Raw genomic sequence first — 20,478 nt, forward strand, 5'->3', positions numbered from 1 at the left:
CCCCCCCCTTCATGTTTGTGCTAAAGTATAAAAGATTAAATAACACCATCTCCATTTAAGCTGTTGGAGGTACAGGTAGTTTCACATGTATCAGAACTAAAGGTCCTGAGCTCAAACCTCCTTGATAGCAAAAAAAACCACATGCAATGGCCAAACCCAAAAGAGAGGCCACTTGTGCTACATGTAGGCCGAACCTAGAAAAAGGGACCACACATGACGTGAAGTGCTAAAGTATAAAAGATTAAATAGCGCCATCTCGCTGTCGTTGGATCAAACATGAAGACACATAAAACTCAAGAAAATGGATATCATTTCCAGATGGCGAAATGATATCTTTCCCTGATTAATCCGTCATATGGTATGCTCAACTGTAGACACCCAAGCTGAACAGCGTTCAGCAAGTTGGATTTCAAAGCAAGAGACATGGAAATGTTTTTGCTTGATGTAGTGCGATGTAAGATTTCAAAATCCCATATCACAATGAGTGTAGATGACAGAGATCCCTCAAGTTATTAGCTGAAGTTCATTTCAAAGACTTTTCCCTCTGCTTTATTCAAAAGCAAATACAACAAAGATCAAACACACCATAAACTCACAGACCCAGTACACAGGTTATTTAAACATGTATAGCCTTTAAGATGTGAAAGATAGTGCAGAAAAAGGATTCAGTTCAAGCAAGTCATGAGCTATTTCTTGGTGTTATGATTGCCAGCATTGGACGAAGCTTGTGGGTAGTGAGCTGAACAGTATCCACATCCCCTTCCTCTCCTTCTTTAAGTTTCCATTCAAACTCCTGTATGAATCTACCTATGGCTGTACAAGCGATAGAATTCGCCTGCAAAGCGCCTGTGCAGACTCTTCTTCCCCCACCGAAAGCCATCGTCTGGAACAAATCTCCTGTTAAATTCTCCACTGATAGAAATCTCTCGGGCTTCCACTCTTCAGGCTCATTCCACACCTTTTTGTCCATGTTACACCCGTAAATGTTGACGGCAATCTGAAAACAATTTCAGCATCATACCGCTGGTAATAAAACCTTATGAACAGCACCTTGAAGTAGGGGTGCAAATTGGGTCAGGTCGGGGTCAGGTTCAGCTTTCACTAAAATAAAATCAGTCCGAACCCGAGCCAAATTTTATGGTAAGAGCTCAACCCAAATTCTAAAAAAAAAGGCCCCTACCTTGAAGCCACTAAATGGTTTACAAAAAAGGGTTGGGATTTTGCTAAAAAAATGAATTAGAATCGACCCAAACCTGACCCAATTTTATGGTGAAAGCACAATCCAAATTCCAAAAAGTCAACCCGAGTTGTACCCCTACCTTGAAGCCACCAAATGGTTTGCAAAAAATGGTTTAGGTTTTGCTAAATAATGAATTAGAATCAACCCTGAACTCGAACTAATTTTAATGCAAAAGCTCAACCTAAATTCTCAAAAATCGACCCCAGTTGCACCCCTACCATGAAACCACTAAATGGTTTACAAAAACTATATCATACAATTAGTAATGAAACCTTACAGGCAGCACCTTGAAGCCACTAAGGCCTTGTTTGTTTTCAATTTTGAAAATTATTTTTAAATCCGAAACTGATTATTGGACTCAAAATTATGTTTAGTTTTGAGTCCAAGAATCATCTTTGGCCTCAAAATAGATTCTCAAAATCCAAAACTGGGCCTAAATGGTATTATTCTCTCTCACACAGTTAGTTGAAATCTTATAAACAGCAACTTGAAGCAACTTATTGGTTTACAGAAACTGGTCACCTCGGAGCCAGCAGGGATGTGGTACCCTCCTAGTTCTGTATCTTCGTGTGCGTATCTCAGAGGGAGGATTGGAACTGGGGAATGCAGCCTAAGAGTTTCCTGGAAAATAGCATTCAAGAATGGTATCTCAGGCAAATGGTCCTCTGTAATTTTCTCAGACCCACAGATTTTTTGAATTTCCTGATAGAGGCGATCCTAGAACAACAAAAACAACAATGAGAAACATAGAATCTTGTAAAACCTGGAAGAAAGAGAATGTTAAGTTTGCTGAGACACCCACCTGATATTTTGAACTCTTAGCGAGCTCATACATAGCCCACTCAGTTGTAATTAGAGTAGTATCAGAGGTCTCAATTATTGCTTCCCAAACCAACCAGCTTATTTGTTCATCTTTCAGTGTTTTTCCTTCAGCAAGTAGGAAGTCGGTATAACAGTCTATATCCTGTTCAAGATCACATTTATGATTTATAACAAAAGAACTAAGGAATTGATTCCTATATTAGCAAAGGCAAAAAAGTGGATAGAGTGAAATACAGAGGAATATCAACCTCTCCTGAGGCAATCCGTTTCTTCTGCTCCTGGATCAGGGCTTTCATCACTGCAGATGTGCGGGAAACTATTCGCCGAATTTTCATTTCAATACCCTTATTAGGAACCCATCTCAGATATGGGAAGAAATCTCTCCAATCGACCTCAATTGCACCCATCATTGGATCAACCACTAAGACGTCAAACATTTCCCATTTCGACAATTGTTTCCCAAGCTCCTCTACATAAATAGATTCCACATCCTTACCCAAAGCCTGGAAATTTATCCCATTACAAATTTTAATTATTTGTTTAGACTCTTTTAAGTTCAAAGAAAAACAGAGTTAGGACATCCCACGAGAAGCCATGAGAAGAAACTTACTTGTTTCAGAGCTAATCGAAAAAGCTCTTTCTTGAATATCTCTCTAAGATTTACAGGAAGAAGAGGATGTTCCTTGACATTAGCATGCAAGCATTTTGTGGTATTCTCTATCATGGTATCTCTGTGACAACGACTTCGTTTCTGATATCAACAAAATAGATACTAAGATGCCCATTCCGACTCAATAAACGAAATCCAACCCACAAAATAATTTGATCTTGGAAAACATTGAAGTGAGAAAGAACTGGGTAAAAATGTTTTTTCATGTGTTAATGCAAAGTTCCAGTTCGATATTTGATTGTCAAGGAGAGAATATGAGATAACAGACCTGAGCATTTGCCCCTAAAAGGCTTGCAAGTATATACTTCTTTACCATCTTATGGAACTCACCATAGTCGCTCATGGCAACCATGTTTTTATCAGCTGTGAGTAATTGCAATGCTCTTGAAAGCTTCCTTGTTGAGATAGACAGGTATTTAGTCACGAAGGCCTGCAAAAACATCCAGATAAATCATTATGAAGATTCCATACAATTGCATCCCAACTTGACAGGCCATCATCACATAGAATTGATTACTTGCCCCTATATTTCAAAGATCATTGGTTTTATAGAGGAAAGATTTAGATCAACAACAAAAAATAGTTCATGTTCTATAATTATTGAAAACAAAAGAAAAAATAAGATAAAATTAAAAATGAAAATAGAGTACTACTCAAAATTACAGAAGCTACTCCCCCTGTAATAGGGTGTTCTTGTCATATAAGAAGTAAAAACAAAGAAGTGGAATACCATTTAATATGATTCCAATCACAACAACCCTATTATAAAAAAGAAGTCAAAGAAAAGTATTGATCAAAGACGAAGGGGAAATGATGTGAGCAGTACCTCTTTTGCAACTACTATTGAATTGAGCACTACCACAGTGGAAGCTCCAGTTCTAATGGTGTAGATTGGCCCATAAGTCTCAGCCCATTTACAAAATGTCTGATGGGGCTTCTTAGCCTTCAACTGAAGCAAGTTCCCAATAAAAGGTTGGCCAGGAACAGCTATAAAATTCAACAAAAATCAAATTAGTTAAACATATGCTGATGTTCCATAAATAGAATAACTCTATGACCACTTGGAAAATTTATTATAGCTTCAAAAACCAACAACAGAAACCCATTTTGAATTGCAGCTAGAAAACCCAATAAAGAGACCCGCTTAGATAACCTCTCTATGGATGATTTGCCATTGAAAACCAACAAAAACAAACTTCGGCCCTGTTTGGATTGCAAGAAAAACATTTCTGAGGAATTTTTTTTCTTTACATGATTTAGAGGAAACTGATATGATTATAGTTAAGACAATTTGGAGTAAAATAAGTAAAAAAAATTGGAAATTTTTTTCCCAACTTTTCCAAAAGATTCTTGCAATCCAAACAGAGCCTTAGGAAAATAGATTTCCCATGGAAAACCAACAAAAACCTCCCTATACATTCATGATTTCCTCCTGATTATCAGCTTGAGAAACCAATAGAAACCCACCCTGAGAAGCAATCCATTGATAATTTTGTAACATAAAAAGCCACTTAGGTAAATAGATTTGCCATTGAAAACCAACAAAAACCTCTCTATATATGGATGTTTTCCTTCTGATTAATTATCAGCTTGAGAACCCAATAGAAACCCACCTAGAGAACCCATCTATTGATCATATTATAACATAAAAATCCAACAAAAAAAAACCCACTTAAGAAAATCAAGATGTAGTGAAAAATTACACTCTACAAAGAGAAATAAACAATACCAGGTGGGCTATTGGAATTCCTTTTCTGATTCATGAAAAACCTCCAAACAAAAAACATAACCAAGAAACCAAGCACAATGGTCCCAAAACCCATGGTTGAGAAATAGTGGAGATCAAAATATTTTTCCATGTTTGAAGAGAGATGGAGAGGGAGGTTTGCTCAATTTAAGTGTTGGTTTGCACAATGGTCAAAAGGTTTTATTTTGGCACCGTTTGACTTTTTTCGTAATTGTCATAATTTCTGCTTTTTATTTGTAGTTTTTTCGGTAATTGTCATCTCTAAGTGCATTATTTCAGTTTTTTTAAATTATTTTCCAATTTTGCTATCATTTTCCCTTAATTTCTCATTTAGTGATTAGTATTTATTGCTAGCCACTTTTCACAAATAGTACTTCTGCCAATCTTTGCACTTTGCACCTGGGTGGACAATAAGACAAATCTCTACCACCGTGGAGAATAAGAAAAATCTCTCAAATAGTGAACATAAATGGTTGGCGGCTAGCAAATCCCTATAATAATAAAAAATCTTAAAAAATATGTAAAAATGAGGGTGACCCGCGGGTCAACCCGGCCCGTACAGGCAGGCTGCGGGTCCAAGCTTAGTAACCCGTAAAATTTTCATTTGACCTGGACCCGGCCCGCCCCGCCCGCCCGTTTGCCAGGTCTACTTTCACCTGTGTTTGGGCACTCTTGTCTATAGGAAGGGAGAAGGGTTGGGATCCTTTTTCATAAGAGTGGGCCTACGTATGGAAACTCAATTAAGTCATGACATTCTTTAAGCACAACAACTGATGCAACCGAGCTGCCATTTCCGACTGATATGGAAACAATTTCTAAGGCTACTTGTCCAATTAAAATAGTAGATTCCTTTTGAAGGCATAATATGGAAAGAAAGTCTCAAATGGGTCCCACTATGTTTGACTTCAAATATCAAAGTATTTTAAGTAACTCACAACCCCTATTTGAACGAATCCCCATTATAAAGCAAAATCCAATTCTTCCACTAGTGGGCCCAAAATGATCCAATGTCTTTGTGGGGATCTTTTGTAGTCCTTCGGCATCTAGTGTTATTCAAAGACTATTCATTAGAGGACAAATTAGAAATAATGCAAGAGGGTCCCACCTATATTTGGTATAAAAATCAAGTGAAGATCCTTGCTGCTATTTTTCCATGCACGTCCTTTGACCATCCAAATCCATGCAAAATAATATAACCAACCTTGTACATTTGCTACGTAAAACAAGATTCATACAGAGCAAGTTACTAATTCTATCTTTGCCCATTATACCCCCGTGCATATGTTCTCAAGATTCCCCTTTCTTTCTTTCTTTTTTAAACCTGTACATTGGCGACCACATATGACATTCCATTTGGAAATTGCAAGAGACTTTAATTAATTGCCTTCTTTATCTATTGCCTCTTATAAAATTCTAGCTAATAAAATGGGCTCTACACATGCACGACCTTGTATTTTTTCAAAATGAGCACATTCACGCCTATTCCAGTGGGTGATCAAAAACCGTTCATTTAGTGGGCCATAATATAATTTGTTTGCACCCTTAATTAGAATAATCCAGACTTCACATTTGATTGATTTAAACCGTTCACTCGATTAGGCCTCCATACAAATGGTCGTCTCTTCTAATCCACTCTCACAAGCTGATCTGAACCATCCATCTTATGGTCTTATTTATATCCATGGAATGATCCAATCCATTCGAATGATAGGTCCATAAAAGTATTGGCTGACACTAGCCCTTCAATCTAAATAGAAACTACATATTATTCGACCTCTATAGAATGGAGAATTGCAACAAGTTGCACCCCAAAATATCGTTTCCACTGGTGGGGTCCACAATTCTAAATTTAAAAATCCACCTTGGTCGCCCCAATCCATTTCCATGTTGTGTTGATCTAGACAGTACATATGATGGGCCTTGGAATAAATCTTGTACTCCTCCTTTCATTTTCCAAAGCTTATCCGAACCAACCAATTGATGAACCATAGATGATCTAAACCCTTCAAATGACGGGCCACAATTGTGGTGTTCTCGTATTTGATCTTTTCTTTGAAACTTCATCTCTTTAGCTCCATTTTACGTGAAAATTCAAGAATATCCCTGAAACACCAAAAACAAGCAAAATACCTTAGTAGTACCGCTCTAAACATTAAATATGCATATTTTTTCTACCTACAATTCACACATAAATATGCTCATCACACTAATTTATCATGGAAAAAACTTCCTAGCTCTTAGGGCAAAAAATTTCTAAAACCCAATTCACACCGCCCGCTCTTAGGTTGCCACCATAACGGGGACTGACATTATTTTCAAGTTTACAACCAGAATGATCATTGTCAATAATCAATATCTAATTTTAATGATCAACATTGGCCCACGTAGCATACATATGTGATCAAGACCATTGATTTGGTGGAACCTCAATAAGGCGACCTATATGATCCTGGTCCCATGCCATATGTGCTTCCCATTTCTAACATCACCCTTGACAAAAAAAACCAACCATTTAGCTTCTTTTTGGTTTTCATTTTTTCTTTTTACATATCTAAGTTTTTGGGGGATTTTTTAATTTAATTAACCTTCGATAACTACCAAATTTCCCAATTATGTATAGTACAAAAGTATAATAAGGTGCATACTAGGTACAAGAAAATTGCAAGATATGTAATAGTCATAAAGTAATGTATACTTATAAGATATTTAATAGCAAAAGGGAAGGTTAAATAAGCTGATAAATTCTGGGTTAAAAAAGGGAAGTTAAAAAAAGCTAAGATGACCACCCCAAGTTATATATAGTATAGAAAAATAAAGTCAAGGAGTGCCATGATTCGAACAGGAGAGCTATCAAAAATAATATAGAGACTTTGATGATTAAAACAAGGGATTGTGGATATCGTTTTCGAATGCAGGTTTTTGGTTTGTTTTTTTTTTTTGTTTTTTGTTTTTGCGTAGGTAAGCTGGGATGGGACCTTAGACCTCAAGGTTGAAGAACAAAGGCGCCTCTAATGCCGGGTTTTAGGTTTTACCCTTTATCATGTTTTAATCAAATATATTAGGGAAAATTCTCAAAAAAATGGGATTTTTAATTGAAAATCTCAAAAAATGGTTGAGTTGGCTAAATTCTCAAAAAGGGGTGAAACACATCCCAAGGCATGTTTTAAGATGGACTGTACAGCCCCCTTTTCCCTCCACCTTTTTGAGAAACGGATCCCAATGCATTTCACAAACATTATTCTTCACCTTTTTTAGCTTCTTCTTTCCCACGCCAAGTGTTGAAAATTCATTGCCTTTGTTAAAACTCCATTGTAAAGCCCCCTTCTAGGATGAATTCAGCCCATTTTTTTCAAAATGGACTATACAACCCATACCATAGGATGATCCAAACCGCCCAATTAATGGGCCACAACGTAAATAGGTTGTGCCCCAAAAATCATTTCCATAGGATGATTCTAACCATCCGATCTAAAGAGGGACTTAGATTGTGGAAACTTCAAAATGGATAAATTCATCTCGTATTTTTCAAAATGGACTGTACAACCCACACCATAGGATGATCCAAACCGCACAATTTATGAGCCACAACATAAATAGGTTCTGCCCCAAAAATTATTTCCATAGATGATTCCAACCGTCCAATCTATAGAAGTTTCCATAATCTAAGTCCTTCTTTAGATCGGATGGTTAGAATCATCCTATGAAAATGATTTTTAGGGCACAACCTATGTACGTTGTGGCCCATCAATACAAACAGGTGCGAATTTGCCTTAATGGGTCGACCTGAAGGTCAACCTTTTTACCTTATTCACAAACAGGTGTGAATTTGCCTTAATGGGTTGACTTGCAGGTCGACCTTTTCACCATATGACCAAACAGAAAGGAGAAGCATTTATGGGTCAACTTGCAGGTCGACCGGTTTTTTGCGAATTTTTTTTTTAAAACCAAACGTCGTTTGCGAAACCACTTCCCATAAAGACCACTTCCACACCTCCTCCCCCCCATTACAACTGTGTGTTTCCTCCCCAAACCCTAAATCCCTCCACTCCCCTCCCTCCACCATAACCCTAAGATTAATTACATCTAAAACCCTAAAACCTCCTAAATCCTTCCACTCCCCACCCTCGACAAAACCCTACCTTGGAACCACTATTTTTACCTTGGAACCACTACATATTGGCAAATAGTGGTTCCTAGGTATAATTAGTGGTTCTGAGAGTTTAAAACCCTATAAATAAACTCATTCTCACTTTTTATAGTGTTTTTTAGTGCATAACTTTTTGTAATCACAATTTAAACTCTCTAAACAAGTATTAGGCTATCTAAACAATTAACCACCATAAGATCTGAGTGTTTAGACGACTATTTAACCCATTGTTCATAAATTCATTGCAACATTGACATTCAATGAAGTATTATTGATTGTGTGAACCAATATTTCTACTCTGGAACCACTATTTATACCTTGGAACCACTATTTATTGCTTGGAACCACTACATAATGGTAAATAGTGGTTCCTAGGTATAATTAGTGGTTACTAAGTATAATTAGTAGTTCCTAGGTATAATGAGTGCTTCTGAGTGTTTAAAACCCTATAAATACAGTCATTCTCACAAGTATTAGGCCATCTAAACTATGCACCACCATAACATCTAAGTGTTTAGAAAACTATGTAACCCACTGTTCATAAATTCATTGCAACATTGACACCCAATGAAGTACTATTAGATTGTGTGAAGCAATATTTCTACTCTGGAACCACTATTTATACCTTGGAACCACTATTTATACATCGGAACTACTACATAGTGGTAAATAGTGGTTCCTATGTATAATTGATGCTTCTGAGTGTTTAAATACTGATTCCCAGATATCAACAGTGGTTCCGAGAACAAAATATTGCTTCTACAAATTTAAATAGTGGTTGTAATTGTATTGACATGAGTTTCATCCGGGTTTACTCTACATAGAAACATAGAGGGCAATAGAGAGATTATGACAATACACCATAGCATTGTAAAGATGATGATGACAATAACAAATGCCAAACAAAACCATAACAAATCTCTAACACATAAACAAGATGATGACAATACACCATAGCATTGTAAGGAACATGTTAAACCTATGCAAATGTATCACAATGGACCTACCAGAGAAGCTTATGGGTTTGATAGCCAAAGAAAAATAAAGAGATCCAATGCTAGATTTTAGGAGAGGGGAGTTTCACCTCTCTGCAATGGAATTTTAAAAAGACAATGGAGTTTTGTTTGGGCATGGGGAAGAAGAAGGTAAGAAGAAGATAAAAAGTTAAAAATGTTAGGTGGAATGCATTGGGAACTGTTGCTTACTTTCTTGGAGGAAAAACCAACACAAGGGCATTTTCGTCGAAAAACACTCAGATGCATTTCCCCCTTTTTTTGAGAAATTAGCCAACTTTACCCTTTTTTGAGATTTTCAGATAAAAATCATATTTTTTTGAGAATTTCCCAATATATTATTACCATTTCAAAAAAAAATCAAATATATCATTGGTTTATCTCTCTTTGTGAAGATTATTAGATTGATAGTTTGATTGATCAATTATCTACCATTTTTTCTCCTTTTGGTAGAATCCTAGTAGTTTACTTGCATCAAATTTGTACAACAAATTCAGTTAGAAAAAAAAAAAATCTGAAGATTTACAATGGAATTGAAGAAGGCTTCAGTTGAAAGGGAAAAAATCAATTGCAACAACTTCTCCAAAGCTCGTGAACGAGACAATTCTCTTAACAAAGGTCAAATTGGAGAGTATTTGTGAATGGATTGCTTAAGTGATTGTTCAATTCTCCAGAAATTTTTCCGCAGTATCTGTAGAATCCTAAGGGCCGTTTGGATAACCAGATTTTACAATCCTGGAATTTAGCTTGAAAGTAGTGTCTGGGCAGCTAAAATCCTGGATTTTACCATCCAATAACTTGGATTTTAAGTAATGAATCCGGGTTTTAGAAATCTCTATTCCATCCTAAGATTTCTAAAACCTGGATTGTAAAAACTTGTGCTGCTTATTGAGGAAAGCATGGCTTCATCACCCTCACCCCCATTCTCTTTCTGTAGGTTTTATCCATCAAAACCCAAGATTTTAAAAGAATCCAAGATTTTAAAATGATGGTATCCAAACAGCCCGTAAACGTTTATTTTCATCGTCTACCCAAAATTGTTATAGGTTTATGAATGAAACCATTCACATCCACATAAAATCATACACCTAACATGTATAGGCCAACAGATGCTCTCAATATATGGAAGAAAAAGGATTCAGACAAAGTGAGTCATGCACCATATCTTGGTGTTATGATAGCTTGCATTGGGTGGAGCTTTTGGGTTGTGAGATGAACAGTGTCTACATTCTCTTCCTCCCCTTCTTTCAGTCTCCATTGAAACTCCTGTACAAATCTACCAATGGATGTACAAGAATTCAACATTGCCTGCAAAGCTCCGGCACAGACTCTCCTCCCCCCACCAAAAGCCATTGTCCGGAACAAATCTATTGTCCCATTCCCCATTGCCAGAAACCTCTCAGGCTTCCACTCTTCAGGCTCATCCCACGCATTTTTGTCCATGTTGCATCCATAGATGTTGATGGCAATCTGCAAAAAATTTCGACTTTATACAGTTAGTAATGCAACCTTATAAACAGAATCTTGAAGCCACTAAATGGTTTTTCAAAAAAACATTTACCTCGCTGCCGGTGGGGATGTGGTACCCTCCTAGTTCTGTATCTTCGTGTACGTATCTTAGAGGGATGATTGGAACAGGAGAATGCTTCCTAAGAGTTTCATGGAAAACAGCACTCAAATATGGTAGGTGAGGCAAGTGGTCCTCTGTAATCTTCTCTGACCCACAAATTTCTTGAATTTCCCGATAAAGGTGATCCTAGAACAGCAAAAACAATCAGAAATATGGAAAACTTTGCAAAGGTGGGCATGCGAAATGGTTTAAGTTTGAGACCCACCTGATACTTCGGGTTCTTAGCAAGTTCATACATAGCCCATTCGGTCGTGACCAAAGTAGTATCAGAGCTCTCGATTATTGCTTCCCAAATCAACATGGTTATCTGTTCATCCTTCAGTGTTTTTGCTTCAGAGAGCAGGAAATCTAGATAACAGTCTATTACCTGTTCAAGAACCCAATTATTAGTTATAACAGAACTGAGAAATTGATTATTATAGTATTAAAGCCAAGAACTGAATAGAGTGAAATAAAGAAGAATAGCAAGTTAGCAACCTCCCCTGAAGCAATTCGTTTCTTCTGCTCCTCAATCAGGGCTTTTGTCACTGCAAACTTGCGGGTAGCCATTCGCTTGATTTTCATTTCCATACTCTTGTTAGGAACCCATCTCAGATATGGGAAGAAGTCTCTCCAATCGACCTCAATTGCACCCATCATTGGATCAACCACTAAGACATCAAACATTTCTTGTTTCGACAGTTCGGTCCCAAGCTCCTCCACATAAATGGATTCCACATCTTTTCCCAGAGCCTGAAAATTCATCTTCATTTTTCATTATTTGTATTCAATCTTTAAATTTAAAAGCAAAACAGAGTTGCAAAATCTCAGAAGAAAACTTACTTGTTTCAGAGCTAATCTAAAAAGTTCCATTTTGAATATCTCTCTGAGGTTTACTGGATGGAGAGGATCTGCCTTGACATTAGTGTGCAAGCAGTTTGTGATATTCTCTATCATGGTGTCTCTGTGACAACGATTTCTCTTCTGATATCAAACAAAATAGATACTTAATATATCCATTCAGATATACAAATGTAATCCAATCCACAAAATACTTTGGTCTTAAAACACTCTGTAAGTGAGAAAACGTGTTGAAGTATAAATGATTAAATAACACCAACTCTAACAGCTTAAACTTTTGGAGACAATGGTTGTTTCACATGGAATAAGTGGTATTGCCTTGAGGGGTTCAAAACTCAACAACCCCTTGATATTAGAAATCCATGCGAAAGGCCACCCAAAAAAGAAGGGCCCCACGTGAGGGGGAATGTTGAATTATAAATGATTAAATAACACCAACTCTAACAGCTTAAGCTTTTGGAGTAATTGGTTGTTTCACAAAAAGTAGATAAGACATGTTTTTCTAGCGTTCATGTGAAGTTCTAGTGGATATTTGGTTGTAAAAGAGAGAAATTTGTGATAGCAGACCTGAGCATTTGGTCCCAAAACACTTGCAAGTATACACTGCTTTACCATCTTATGGAACTCGCAATAGTCGCTCATGGCAACCATGGTTTTATCAGCCGTGAGTAATGTCAATGCGTTTGTAAGCTTCCTTGTTGAGATAGACGAGAATCTAGTCACCATGGCCCGAAAAAAAATACCAATAAAGGATTAGGAGGATTCCATAGAGTTGCAGCCCAAATCCGCAGTCCATCATCACATTGAAGTAATAATTTCCCTCCATATTTCAAAACATTAGATCAACAGAAAAAAAATTGTTAATGTGTCCATGATGTATAATTCTGGAATAACCAAAGGAAAATAAGATAAAAATAAAAAATGAAAATGGATAACTATTCAATCAACAGTAGCCAAGCTTAGAGTACAGATTCTACAGAAGCTGCTCGTATTGTACATGAGGGTATTCTTGTTGTTGAATAATATGTAAGGGTAGTCTATGTATTACATAGAGGGTAGTATAGTCTCTGTACACATGTTACCCTATTTGGACCTATATATACATCATTTACATGAGGTGGTCCCTTTAGTGGAGACTCTCCATTCCTCGTCTTCTTCCTTTCTAACCCTATCTCCATTTCTAACACTTGTCATATAGAACTATTCAAAGTTTTTCCGCTTGATTCAAGGCCAAGATCACTTTTCGTGTCTATTGTGTGTTATTTTTATTTGGTTCCATTATTTTTAAGCCTTGTAGTTGAACTCGAGCTTATGTAGAAATCGATAAAGAAAATCAGTGCATGAGGAATCAGTTTCTTCCTTTTGTTTTTCACTTCTTTTTGTTTTTCCTATTTGTAATATGGGATTTGCTAGGGACCATCCGAGAAGACATTTTGCAGACCGACTATTGCACGAGAAAGCAGCCACATAGGATGAATTAAATGAATAAGACAAAAGGTGAGCCTATGTGGCTGCTCTCATGCAACAGCCCATCCGTGAAATGCCTTCTGCGATGGTCCCTAGCAAATCCCTTGAAATATATCACTTTCTTTGCTTCCCATCCCATATTTTATGTTCAACTCTTTTCCATTTTCTTAACAAATTGCAAAATTGGAAATAAAGAAGTGGAATAGCATTTTATATGACTCCAATCACAACAATCCAATGACATAAAAAAGGGAAATAAAGAAAAATAATAATCATAGGAGAAGGGGAAAAGATGTGAGCAGTACCTCTTTTGCAAGTTCAGCTGAGTTGAGCACCACAACACTAGAAGCTCCAGTTCTAATGGTGTAGATAGGCCCATAAGTCTCAGCCCATTTAGTAAATGTCTGGTGGGGTTTCTTAGCCTTTAATTGAAGCAAGTTCCCAATCAAGGGTAGGCCAGGAACAGCTACAAAATTCAACAAATTCCCAGTTAAAAAAAGCACATATGATGATGTTTCATAAGTAAAAGAAGTCAAAAATCTGTTGACTGATTCATAGCTGCAAAACCCACCAACAGAAAGCCATTTCAAAAACCAGCTAGAAAACCCAACAAAAAGGCCCACTCAAATAAACCTAAAGATGATTTGCAACATTGAAAACTAACAAAACCCACTTAGGGAAATGGTTTTGTCAATGAAATGGGAGCAGCTTGACTCATAGATTGGGTTTCATAGCCTTCAATTGATACCAGTCCCAAGTAAAGAAACCCACTGATAAAAACCAACACATTGATTACTCAAAGTCCCAAATCTACAAATCCATTTCTCCATGACTATTAGCCAAAGAAACCAACAACAATTCACCTAGTATTCCATCTTTGTATCATTTTGTAACATCAAAATCCAACCAAAAAAAAAAACCGACTTTAAGATAATCAATTTAGTGGAATATTTGAGTAAACAAAGGGAAATGAGCAATACCAGGGGGGCTAAATGACTCCATGTTTGGAGAGAAGGAGAGGGTGTGTGCTTAATTTAAGTAGTGTTGGGCTACAAGAAGAAGGTGGGAGACGGTGAGAGATGACGTTAAGAAACGACAAGGGAAGGGGAACGGCATCAGGAAAGATTGACGATTCTTTATTGGGAAGTGATATTGGCACTACGATATTTTGATAATCGCACGAACTCACATGTCTTTTCTTTTTTAATTTGCTTCTACAGATTATTGGGAATAGTAACAAACTTTGACAGCTTTCTTTATGTATAAAACGACAAGTAGATGGGAGCGAATCTCGCTCGGTTAGCGAGCGTGGGTAGCAAAGGGTGGGCCCACTTCATTGCGGTTCTATTTTAAACAGTTTTTAAAAGCGATGATAAATTTGCACCCGCTGTAGGATAATTCGCATCTTTACACGTCAGAGAGAGGATTTTTTTTTTTTTTTTATGATTCACTTTAAGAGTGCGAATTATCCTACAGGGGGTGCAAATTTATCATAGCCCGTTTTTAAATGTAAATCTGTTCTTGACCAACTTCTCAACTTTTCATTTATTTGACCCATTTTTTGGGGGGACGATAAATTCGCACATCTGTATGATAATTCGGACCACTTGTAACGTGATTTGTCGTCAAAAAGCGTGAAAGTCTGCCGCAATTCACTTTATAAGGGGTGTGAATTATCCCTACTGGGGTGTGAATTTATCATCTTCTTTCTACGTTGCTTTTTTTTTTTTTTTAAGCCAATCCTGTATTAAACTCAAATATTTTTCATCCTCTTTGTTGTATCACATTTTCTAGCTATGGGGCCCCCACCATACTATACGATGTTTTAATGTTTCTAGACCACCAGATGATCAATCAGTGAACCGAAGGGTTGCGACAATGGCCGGGAACCCATTCGTCCAAGGCCATGATGACTGGCAACCCATTCTTCCAAGATTAAGTCCGACAAAAACCAAGGTTTCAGGCAAAAATTACATCATATCATATCTTGAAAAGTGTTAAAGCATTAAAAATTAAGTACAATTAGCACTCTAATAACTATTGTTCCATAAATATAGCCTAGGGGCTGTTCAGTTGCACGCAGGAAACGGAAAGGAAAAGGAAATGACGTGGCAGAAGAAAACGGAAAGGAAACGGAAAGGAAAAGAAACTGCTAAGAAAGCAGAAGAGTGCGCGTTCAGTTGCCAGGAAACGGAAAAGAAACAGTAAAGAAACAACAAGAATGTGCATTCAGTTGCCAGGGAAACGGAAAAGAAACATCACAGAAGTGGTGGAAATATCATTTTCTATTATGAGAAATTATACGGAGTTAATTTGTATTTTTTCAGGTAAAAATATGGGCAAGCAAACATTAATAATTAAGAAATCAAGGTACTTATTGGGAACAAAAAGGCCATGTTTAGAAAAACAAGATCCATTAAATTGATCTAAACCATACACGTGGCGAATGTATATAGTGATCAAGACCGTTCAAAATGTGGGTCTACTATGTATGTCCATAAGCCAAAAAACCGAACTTCTCAAGCCATCCAACCCATCTAAAGTAGAGAAACATGGGCCCATCCACAGATGGGTCACATTCTGTAACAATAAGAATCACTACACACGCGCCTGTGTACACTTATACAAGGCTTTTTAGTAATTAAAATGTAAAAGTCTACCGCAGTTCACGTTATCTCTCAAAATGAAAGTCTTTATTTTCTATTTAACCCCTCATTAGGCTCATTGTAAAACATCCAAGAATTAGTGAAATGCCTAAATTATCAATAAAGAAATGAGAACATCTTACTACTGCCAATTTTATCATCATGTAAAGAACACTGGAGTGAAAATTTAAGAAACATCCTTTTTCCACCTATTCTTACACAATTTGGAACATCCAAGAACTACAGAGAGTGAGTGTGCCTGTTACCCAACTGCAACTCTCATCCAAGCTGTTAGTATCTAAACTTGAAAGGTGAGAACTTTTAAATTGTTTCTCAGCACTTTGTCAATTTGACAACATATAACAGTTCATATGATTCATACAGATTTCATTTTTGAGATCAATAAGATTGATTCCTTGCGTAGAATCAGTTCATCAGTTGGCAAAACTTGTTGGAATGTCAACGAGGCCGATGAACAGAATGGGCTCCTGCATGAACTTTGGAGTTGAGAGCAAGTTTTACTTCCTATGATTGGATTTTTTCACGGATCCATCCACGTAAAGTACATCATCAATCCAAGCTACAATGTTAAATGCTAAACCTTCCAACACTCTTGAGTAGCTCTCTAAGATTGCTTCCCCAACATCCTGCAAGAAACAATGAATGTTACAAACAAATGGGCACAAATATGACCACACACACACACACACACACAAATTACAAATACAATTCCAATAAAAGACTTAAAAAATTCAATATATTGCAAGGTAGGATCACAATTGGCACAAATACCATATTCTTTGATGACTTCCTTAAGGCCATATTTGGCAACCATGTAAATTTCTTTCCATGAAATATTAGTTTATCAGGTGGTGAGAGGGCTAGGGAGGGTGGGAGATGAAGAAACTAGAGATAACATGACTAAAATGCAGGAGAAAATAAATTGTATTTTGATTAGAGTTTCTTTTTTCCTTGCTTTTCAGCCTTTTCTCATCATCTCCTCACTCATACCCTCTTTAGTCTCTCCTTCTCCACCCCACCTAGCCCTCTCTCGCTGCTTGATAAACTACAATTCCAGAAAAAAAATTTCATGTCAGCCCAACATGGCCTAAATTTATGAATGTTCTGTGTACATTTAGGGGGTTATTTTGGATAATTTCAAATTTTCAGAAACATATACTCTTGAATTTTGGACCAAATTCACCATTTCTGAGGTGTTGAGACACTGTTTGAAACAGACCAAAACCTGTTCTTCCTCCTCCTGTATCTTCAATCAAGCTTCAAAATCTAAATCCTCAATTGTCTTGACTTCATTAGACAAACTATGTGGACAAATTAAAGGCAATGGGAATGATGTTGAAGATACTAAGAGAGGAACAAAGAAGTAAATGCAAGGTCTGGCCAGTAGTTTGTTAATTAAAAGAAAATATGCATCGTCTGCCATTAACCGCTATCCAAATGTCAAAGATCCCATACAGATAAAAATAACTACCGCCATAATTACTAACATCCAAAATAAAAGCTACCACCATAGCTACCAACATCCAAAATAAATAACCACCATCCAAAATAAAACAAAGTGTCATAAAAGCATTGTTCATATAACAGTAACTACCACCATAACTTGTCTCAATCATCCATATGTTGCCTGATGAAACGAGCCATCTTCCTTCGGATGTACGACCTCCTCTCATCCTCCTCGTACATGATGAAAAGATGCGCCTGAGATGGATTTATTGTGAGGTACTCCGTGGTCCTCAACAAGATATCCTGTGAAAAAACCCCCAACCCCTCTAACAGCTTCGCGAAGCTGTGCAAGGTAAGCAGGGGGACGATCACCTGTGAGGGCATCGGCAACCTTGTCCATGCTTGTTGAGATACGCGACATACTATCCAAATGTGCCCCACCCTGACGAGTCCTCTGTCGTCTGGTACCATCCCGTCTTAAGGGAGATGTCTCACTACCACCATTAGTAGGATCTGCTTCTGGAGATGGTGGGTGGTGAGACATGGGGGTATGGTCATCTGCAAAGTCATCCCCAATGTCATCAAGACTGACTGGCTGCGAACTTGCTATGCTTGGATTCTCACGCGTCCTAGCCCCAGCCCCTTTCGCGAACTCATCTCCAAAGATTTTGCACATATCGTCATGCAAAACATGATGGGTAGTGAAGTGTTTCTTATGTTTTGGATGAGCCTGTGAGAAGAAGCATAAAAAATAAGAAGATATTGGATATGGTATTACTATAAGAAGATTGTATCTTGAGAGGAAGTGTTTCTTACAGCGACGTAGTCATCGTAGACGTCTCTCTCGCAGGTGACCATTTTGGTCTCATTGTCCCAACCAAAACCGCTTCTACTCAGGATGATGCAAACACTCTTGTATGTTTCTTTCATAGTCTTGATGCGGTTTTTTATGTGCTCCTTATTGAGTTGGAGGTTGAAAAAGGCATTCATTGCAGTGGCCGCAGCTACATAAGCATGATCCTTAAAACCATTTGGGATTTTGTACCCCTCTGCGATTTGAACTAGAAGGGTATCTACGAGCACCTTGTCCATTTGGTCATTCCAAATGACATTCTTCCCCCTCTTCTGCGAGGTTTGTGGCGCACTTGTCATTCTGATTCAATATACACATATATGTTCGTTAGGAGTCATACATCCATATAACAACCTGAGATGTATAACAACTTGAATAAATACACATACAACCATCAAAAGATACAGCATACATCATCCAAAACAACTAGCTACTATCTTCCTTCAAAATTTTAATCCATCACACTAATAACAACAGAGTTACTTGAATAAACACACATACAACCATCAGAACATAATAAAGTTACTCGAAACAGTAAAAGAGTCATATAACCATGAAAACATAACAAATTTACTCCAAACATATATGGAGTGAAACTATAATCCTCTAACGTCAATGATGTCTACTGAAATCATTCCACATCTGTGTGCTAAGCGTGTTTCTAATTTCCTCTCCTGCTCTTTTGTCATCATCCCTTGATTCAGGAGGATCTCGTGGTATGTCCTCATCTTCCACAGTTTGTACCAAGAGTTGTCTAGCTAGAAAGTTGTCAACATCTTCTAGTATTGAATCATTAGGCATGAAACGTCGAATATGATTATGGATGCAACAACATGCTAAGAAGATGTCAATCTGCTTCTCCATATTGTACATTGGTTCTTCATTAAGAATATTGAAACGCTTCTTCAAGACGCCAAATGTGCGCTCAATGACATTTCGACAGGACGAGTGTCTATGATTGAACAACTCATTACTAGTCCGTGGACGCCGCCCACTCCACTCACTTAGGTGGTATGCGGTCTTACGATGCGGGGTAATGAAATGTCGTAAGAGAGGGTACCCGCCATCGGCGAGGTAAAACTTTCCTACAAATAAAAAAATATTATATATCAGCAACTAGTAATAAGTGGGAACTTGTTTACTAGAATGTAACTATGTCACATACAATGTACCTGGAATAAGTGGAATCTTGTCAGCCCTTGTTAATGCATCCGCTAACACTCTCGAGTCGGAAGCCGAACCCTCCCATCCGGCTAGGATATACGTGAATTTTAAGTCAAAGTCACAGGCCGCCAAAACATTTTGAGCTATAAAATGCTTACGACAAAAGTAGGCAGGTTTGTCTTCAATACGTACTTTAGCACGTATGTATGTCCCGTCTATTGCACCGATGCAATCCTTGAAATATGGCATCCACCTAGGATTCCCCTCAATCTGCGATGGTGTCTCACCTGTCGGTGGTTTGATGAAGAAATCTTGCACACCCAAAATTGCCTTTAGTACTTTGTTGAAATACGTCGAAACAGTTGCCCCTGAACGTCTAGCACATGCTCTAATAGTCCTAACCCTCTGATTATGTGCCACAATATGCAAGAAGATGGCAACTTGCTCCTCCACCTTACAATGGATTGTATCTTCTAGGGTTCCCGCCCGTTTAAATATTTCAACAAATTGACGAAAGCAGTTGACGTTCATCCGTAACAAGTTATGACAATGTTCATCTGAATCGATGACAAAAGAAATGAACGTACGACGCGTTAAGTAATTGCTTTCATAAGGAGCTCTGAGAAGATACTTTTCATAGTACTCTTTCCAAAGTACTAAGATGGCAGCAGCACCAGCCATTAGTAGTGCAACTGCTTGGCGAACTAACTCATTCCTACACTTCAACTCAGCTCTTCGCCTCAACTCTTTCTTCCTCCTTCTTATAGGACAAC

At 37.6% G+C, this 20,478-nt stretch overlaps 3 protein-coding genes across 3 annotated transcripts; all 3 read right to left on the bottom strand.

The window, feature by feature from the left end:
• Positions 1-500: 500 nt before the first annotated feature.
• Positions 501-4,635, bottom strand: LOC143858681 (ent-kaurene oxidase 2-like). Its single transcript, XM_077369388.1, has 8 exons — positions 4,462-4,635; positions 3,559-3,719; positions 3,001-3,162; positions 2,673-2,813; positions 2,311-2,565; positions 2,043-2,204; positions 1,763-1,957; positions 501-997 (listed from the first exon to the last, which is right to left on the bottom strand). The coding sequence occupies exons 1-8, from the start codon at positions 4,589-4,591 to the stop codon at positions 680-682; spliced, it is 1,524 nt and encodes a 507-aa protein (XP_077225503.1). The 5' UTR covers positions 4,592-4,635; the 3' UTR covers positions 501-679.
• Positions 4,636-10,648: 6,013 nt separating this feature from the next.
• On the bottom strand, positions 10,649-14,578 carry LOC143858470 (ent-kaurene oxidase-like). Its single transcript, XM_077369119.1, has 7 exons — positions 14,557-14,578; positions 13,882-14,042; positions 12,092-12,232; positions 11,747-12,001; positions 11,475-11,636; positions 11,201-11,395; positions 10,649-11,109 (listed from the first exon to the last, which is right to left on the bottom strand). The coding sequence occupies exons 1-7, from the start codon at positions 14,576-14,578 to the stop codon at positions 10,792-10,794; spliced, it is 1,254 nt and encodes a 417-aa protein (XP_077225234.1). The 3' UTR covers positions 10,649-10,791.
• Positions 14,579-16,739: 2,161 nt separating this feature from the next.
• Positions 16,740-19,039, bottom strand: LOC143858471 (uncharacterized). The gene is made up of 3 exons (XM_077369121.1): positions 18,505-19,039; positions 17,927-18,418; positions 16,740-16,868 (listed from the first exon to the last, which is right to left on the bottom strand). Exons 1-3 carry the CDS (start codon positions 18,838-18,840, stop codon positions 16,740-16,742), a joined length of 957 nt encoding a protein of 318 aa, XP_077225236.1. The 5' UTR covers positions 18,841-19,039.
• Between the last annotated feature and the right edge of the window lie 1,439 nt (positions 19,040-20,478).

The sequence above is a fragment of the Tasmannia lanceolata genome, unplaced genomic scaffold, assembly GCF_043159265.1.
Source record: "Tasmannia lanceolata isolate RefF3 unplaced genomic scaffold, GAP_Taslan_0.1 ptg000026l, whole genome shotgun sequence".
NCBI lineage: Eukaryota > Viridiplantae > Streptophyta > Magnoliopsida > Canellales > Winteraceae > Tasmannia > Tasmannia lanceolata.

Coding starts and splice junctions, on each gene's coding strand:
- LOC143858471 (XM_077369121.1), bottom strand. CDS start 18,840: ATGACAAGTGCGCCACAAACCTCGCAGAAGAGGGGGAAGAATGTCATT. Junction 18,419..18,504: donor TCTACGATGACTACGTCGCT/GTAAGAAACACT, acceptor TTCTTCTCACAG/GCTCATCCAAAACATAAGAA. Junction 16,869..17,926: donor CAGGCGCATCTTTTCATCAT/GTACGAGGAGGA, acceptor TGTTTCTTGCAG/GATGTTGGGGAAGCAATCTT.
- LOC143858470 (XM_077369119.1), bottom strand. CDS start 14,578: ATGGAGTCATTTAGCCCCCCTG. Junction 12,233..13,881: donor CAGCTGAACTTGCAAAAGAG/GTACTGCTCACA, acceptor GTTTGATATCAG/AAGAGAAATCGTTGTCACAG. Junction 12,002..12,091: donor TTAGATTAGCTCTGAAACAA/GTAAGTTTTCTT, acceptor ATGAATTTTCAG/GCTCTGGGAAAAGATGTGGA.
- LOC143858681 (XM_077369388.1), bottom strand. CDS start 4,591: ATGGAAAAATATTTTGATCTCCACTATTTCTCAACCATGGGTTTTGGG. Junction 2,566..2,672: donor TTCGATTAGCTCTGAAACAA/GTAAGTTTCTTC, acceptor ATAAATTTCCAG/GCTTTGGGTAAGGATGTGGA. Junction 998..1,762: donor ACATCCCTGCTGGCTCCGAG/GTGACCAGTTTC, acceptor AATTGTTTTCAG/ATTGCCGTCAACATTTACGG.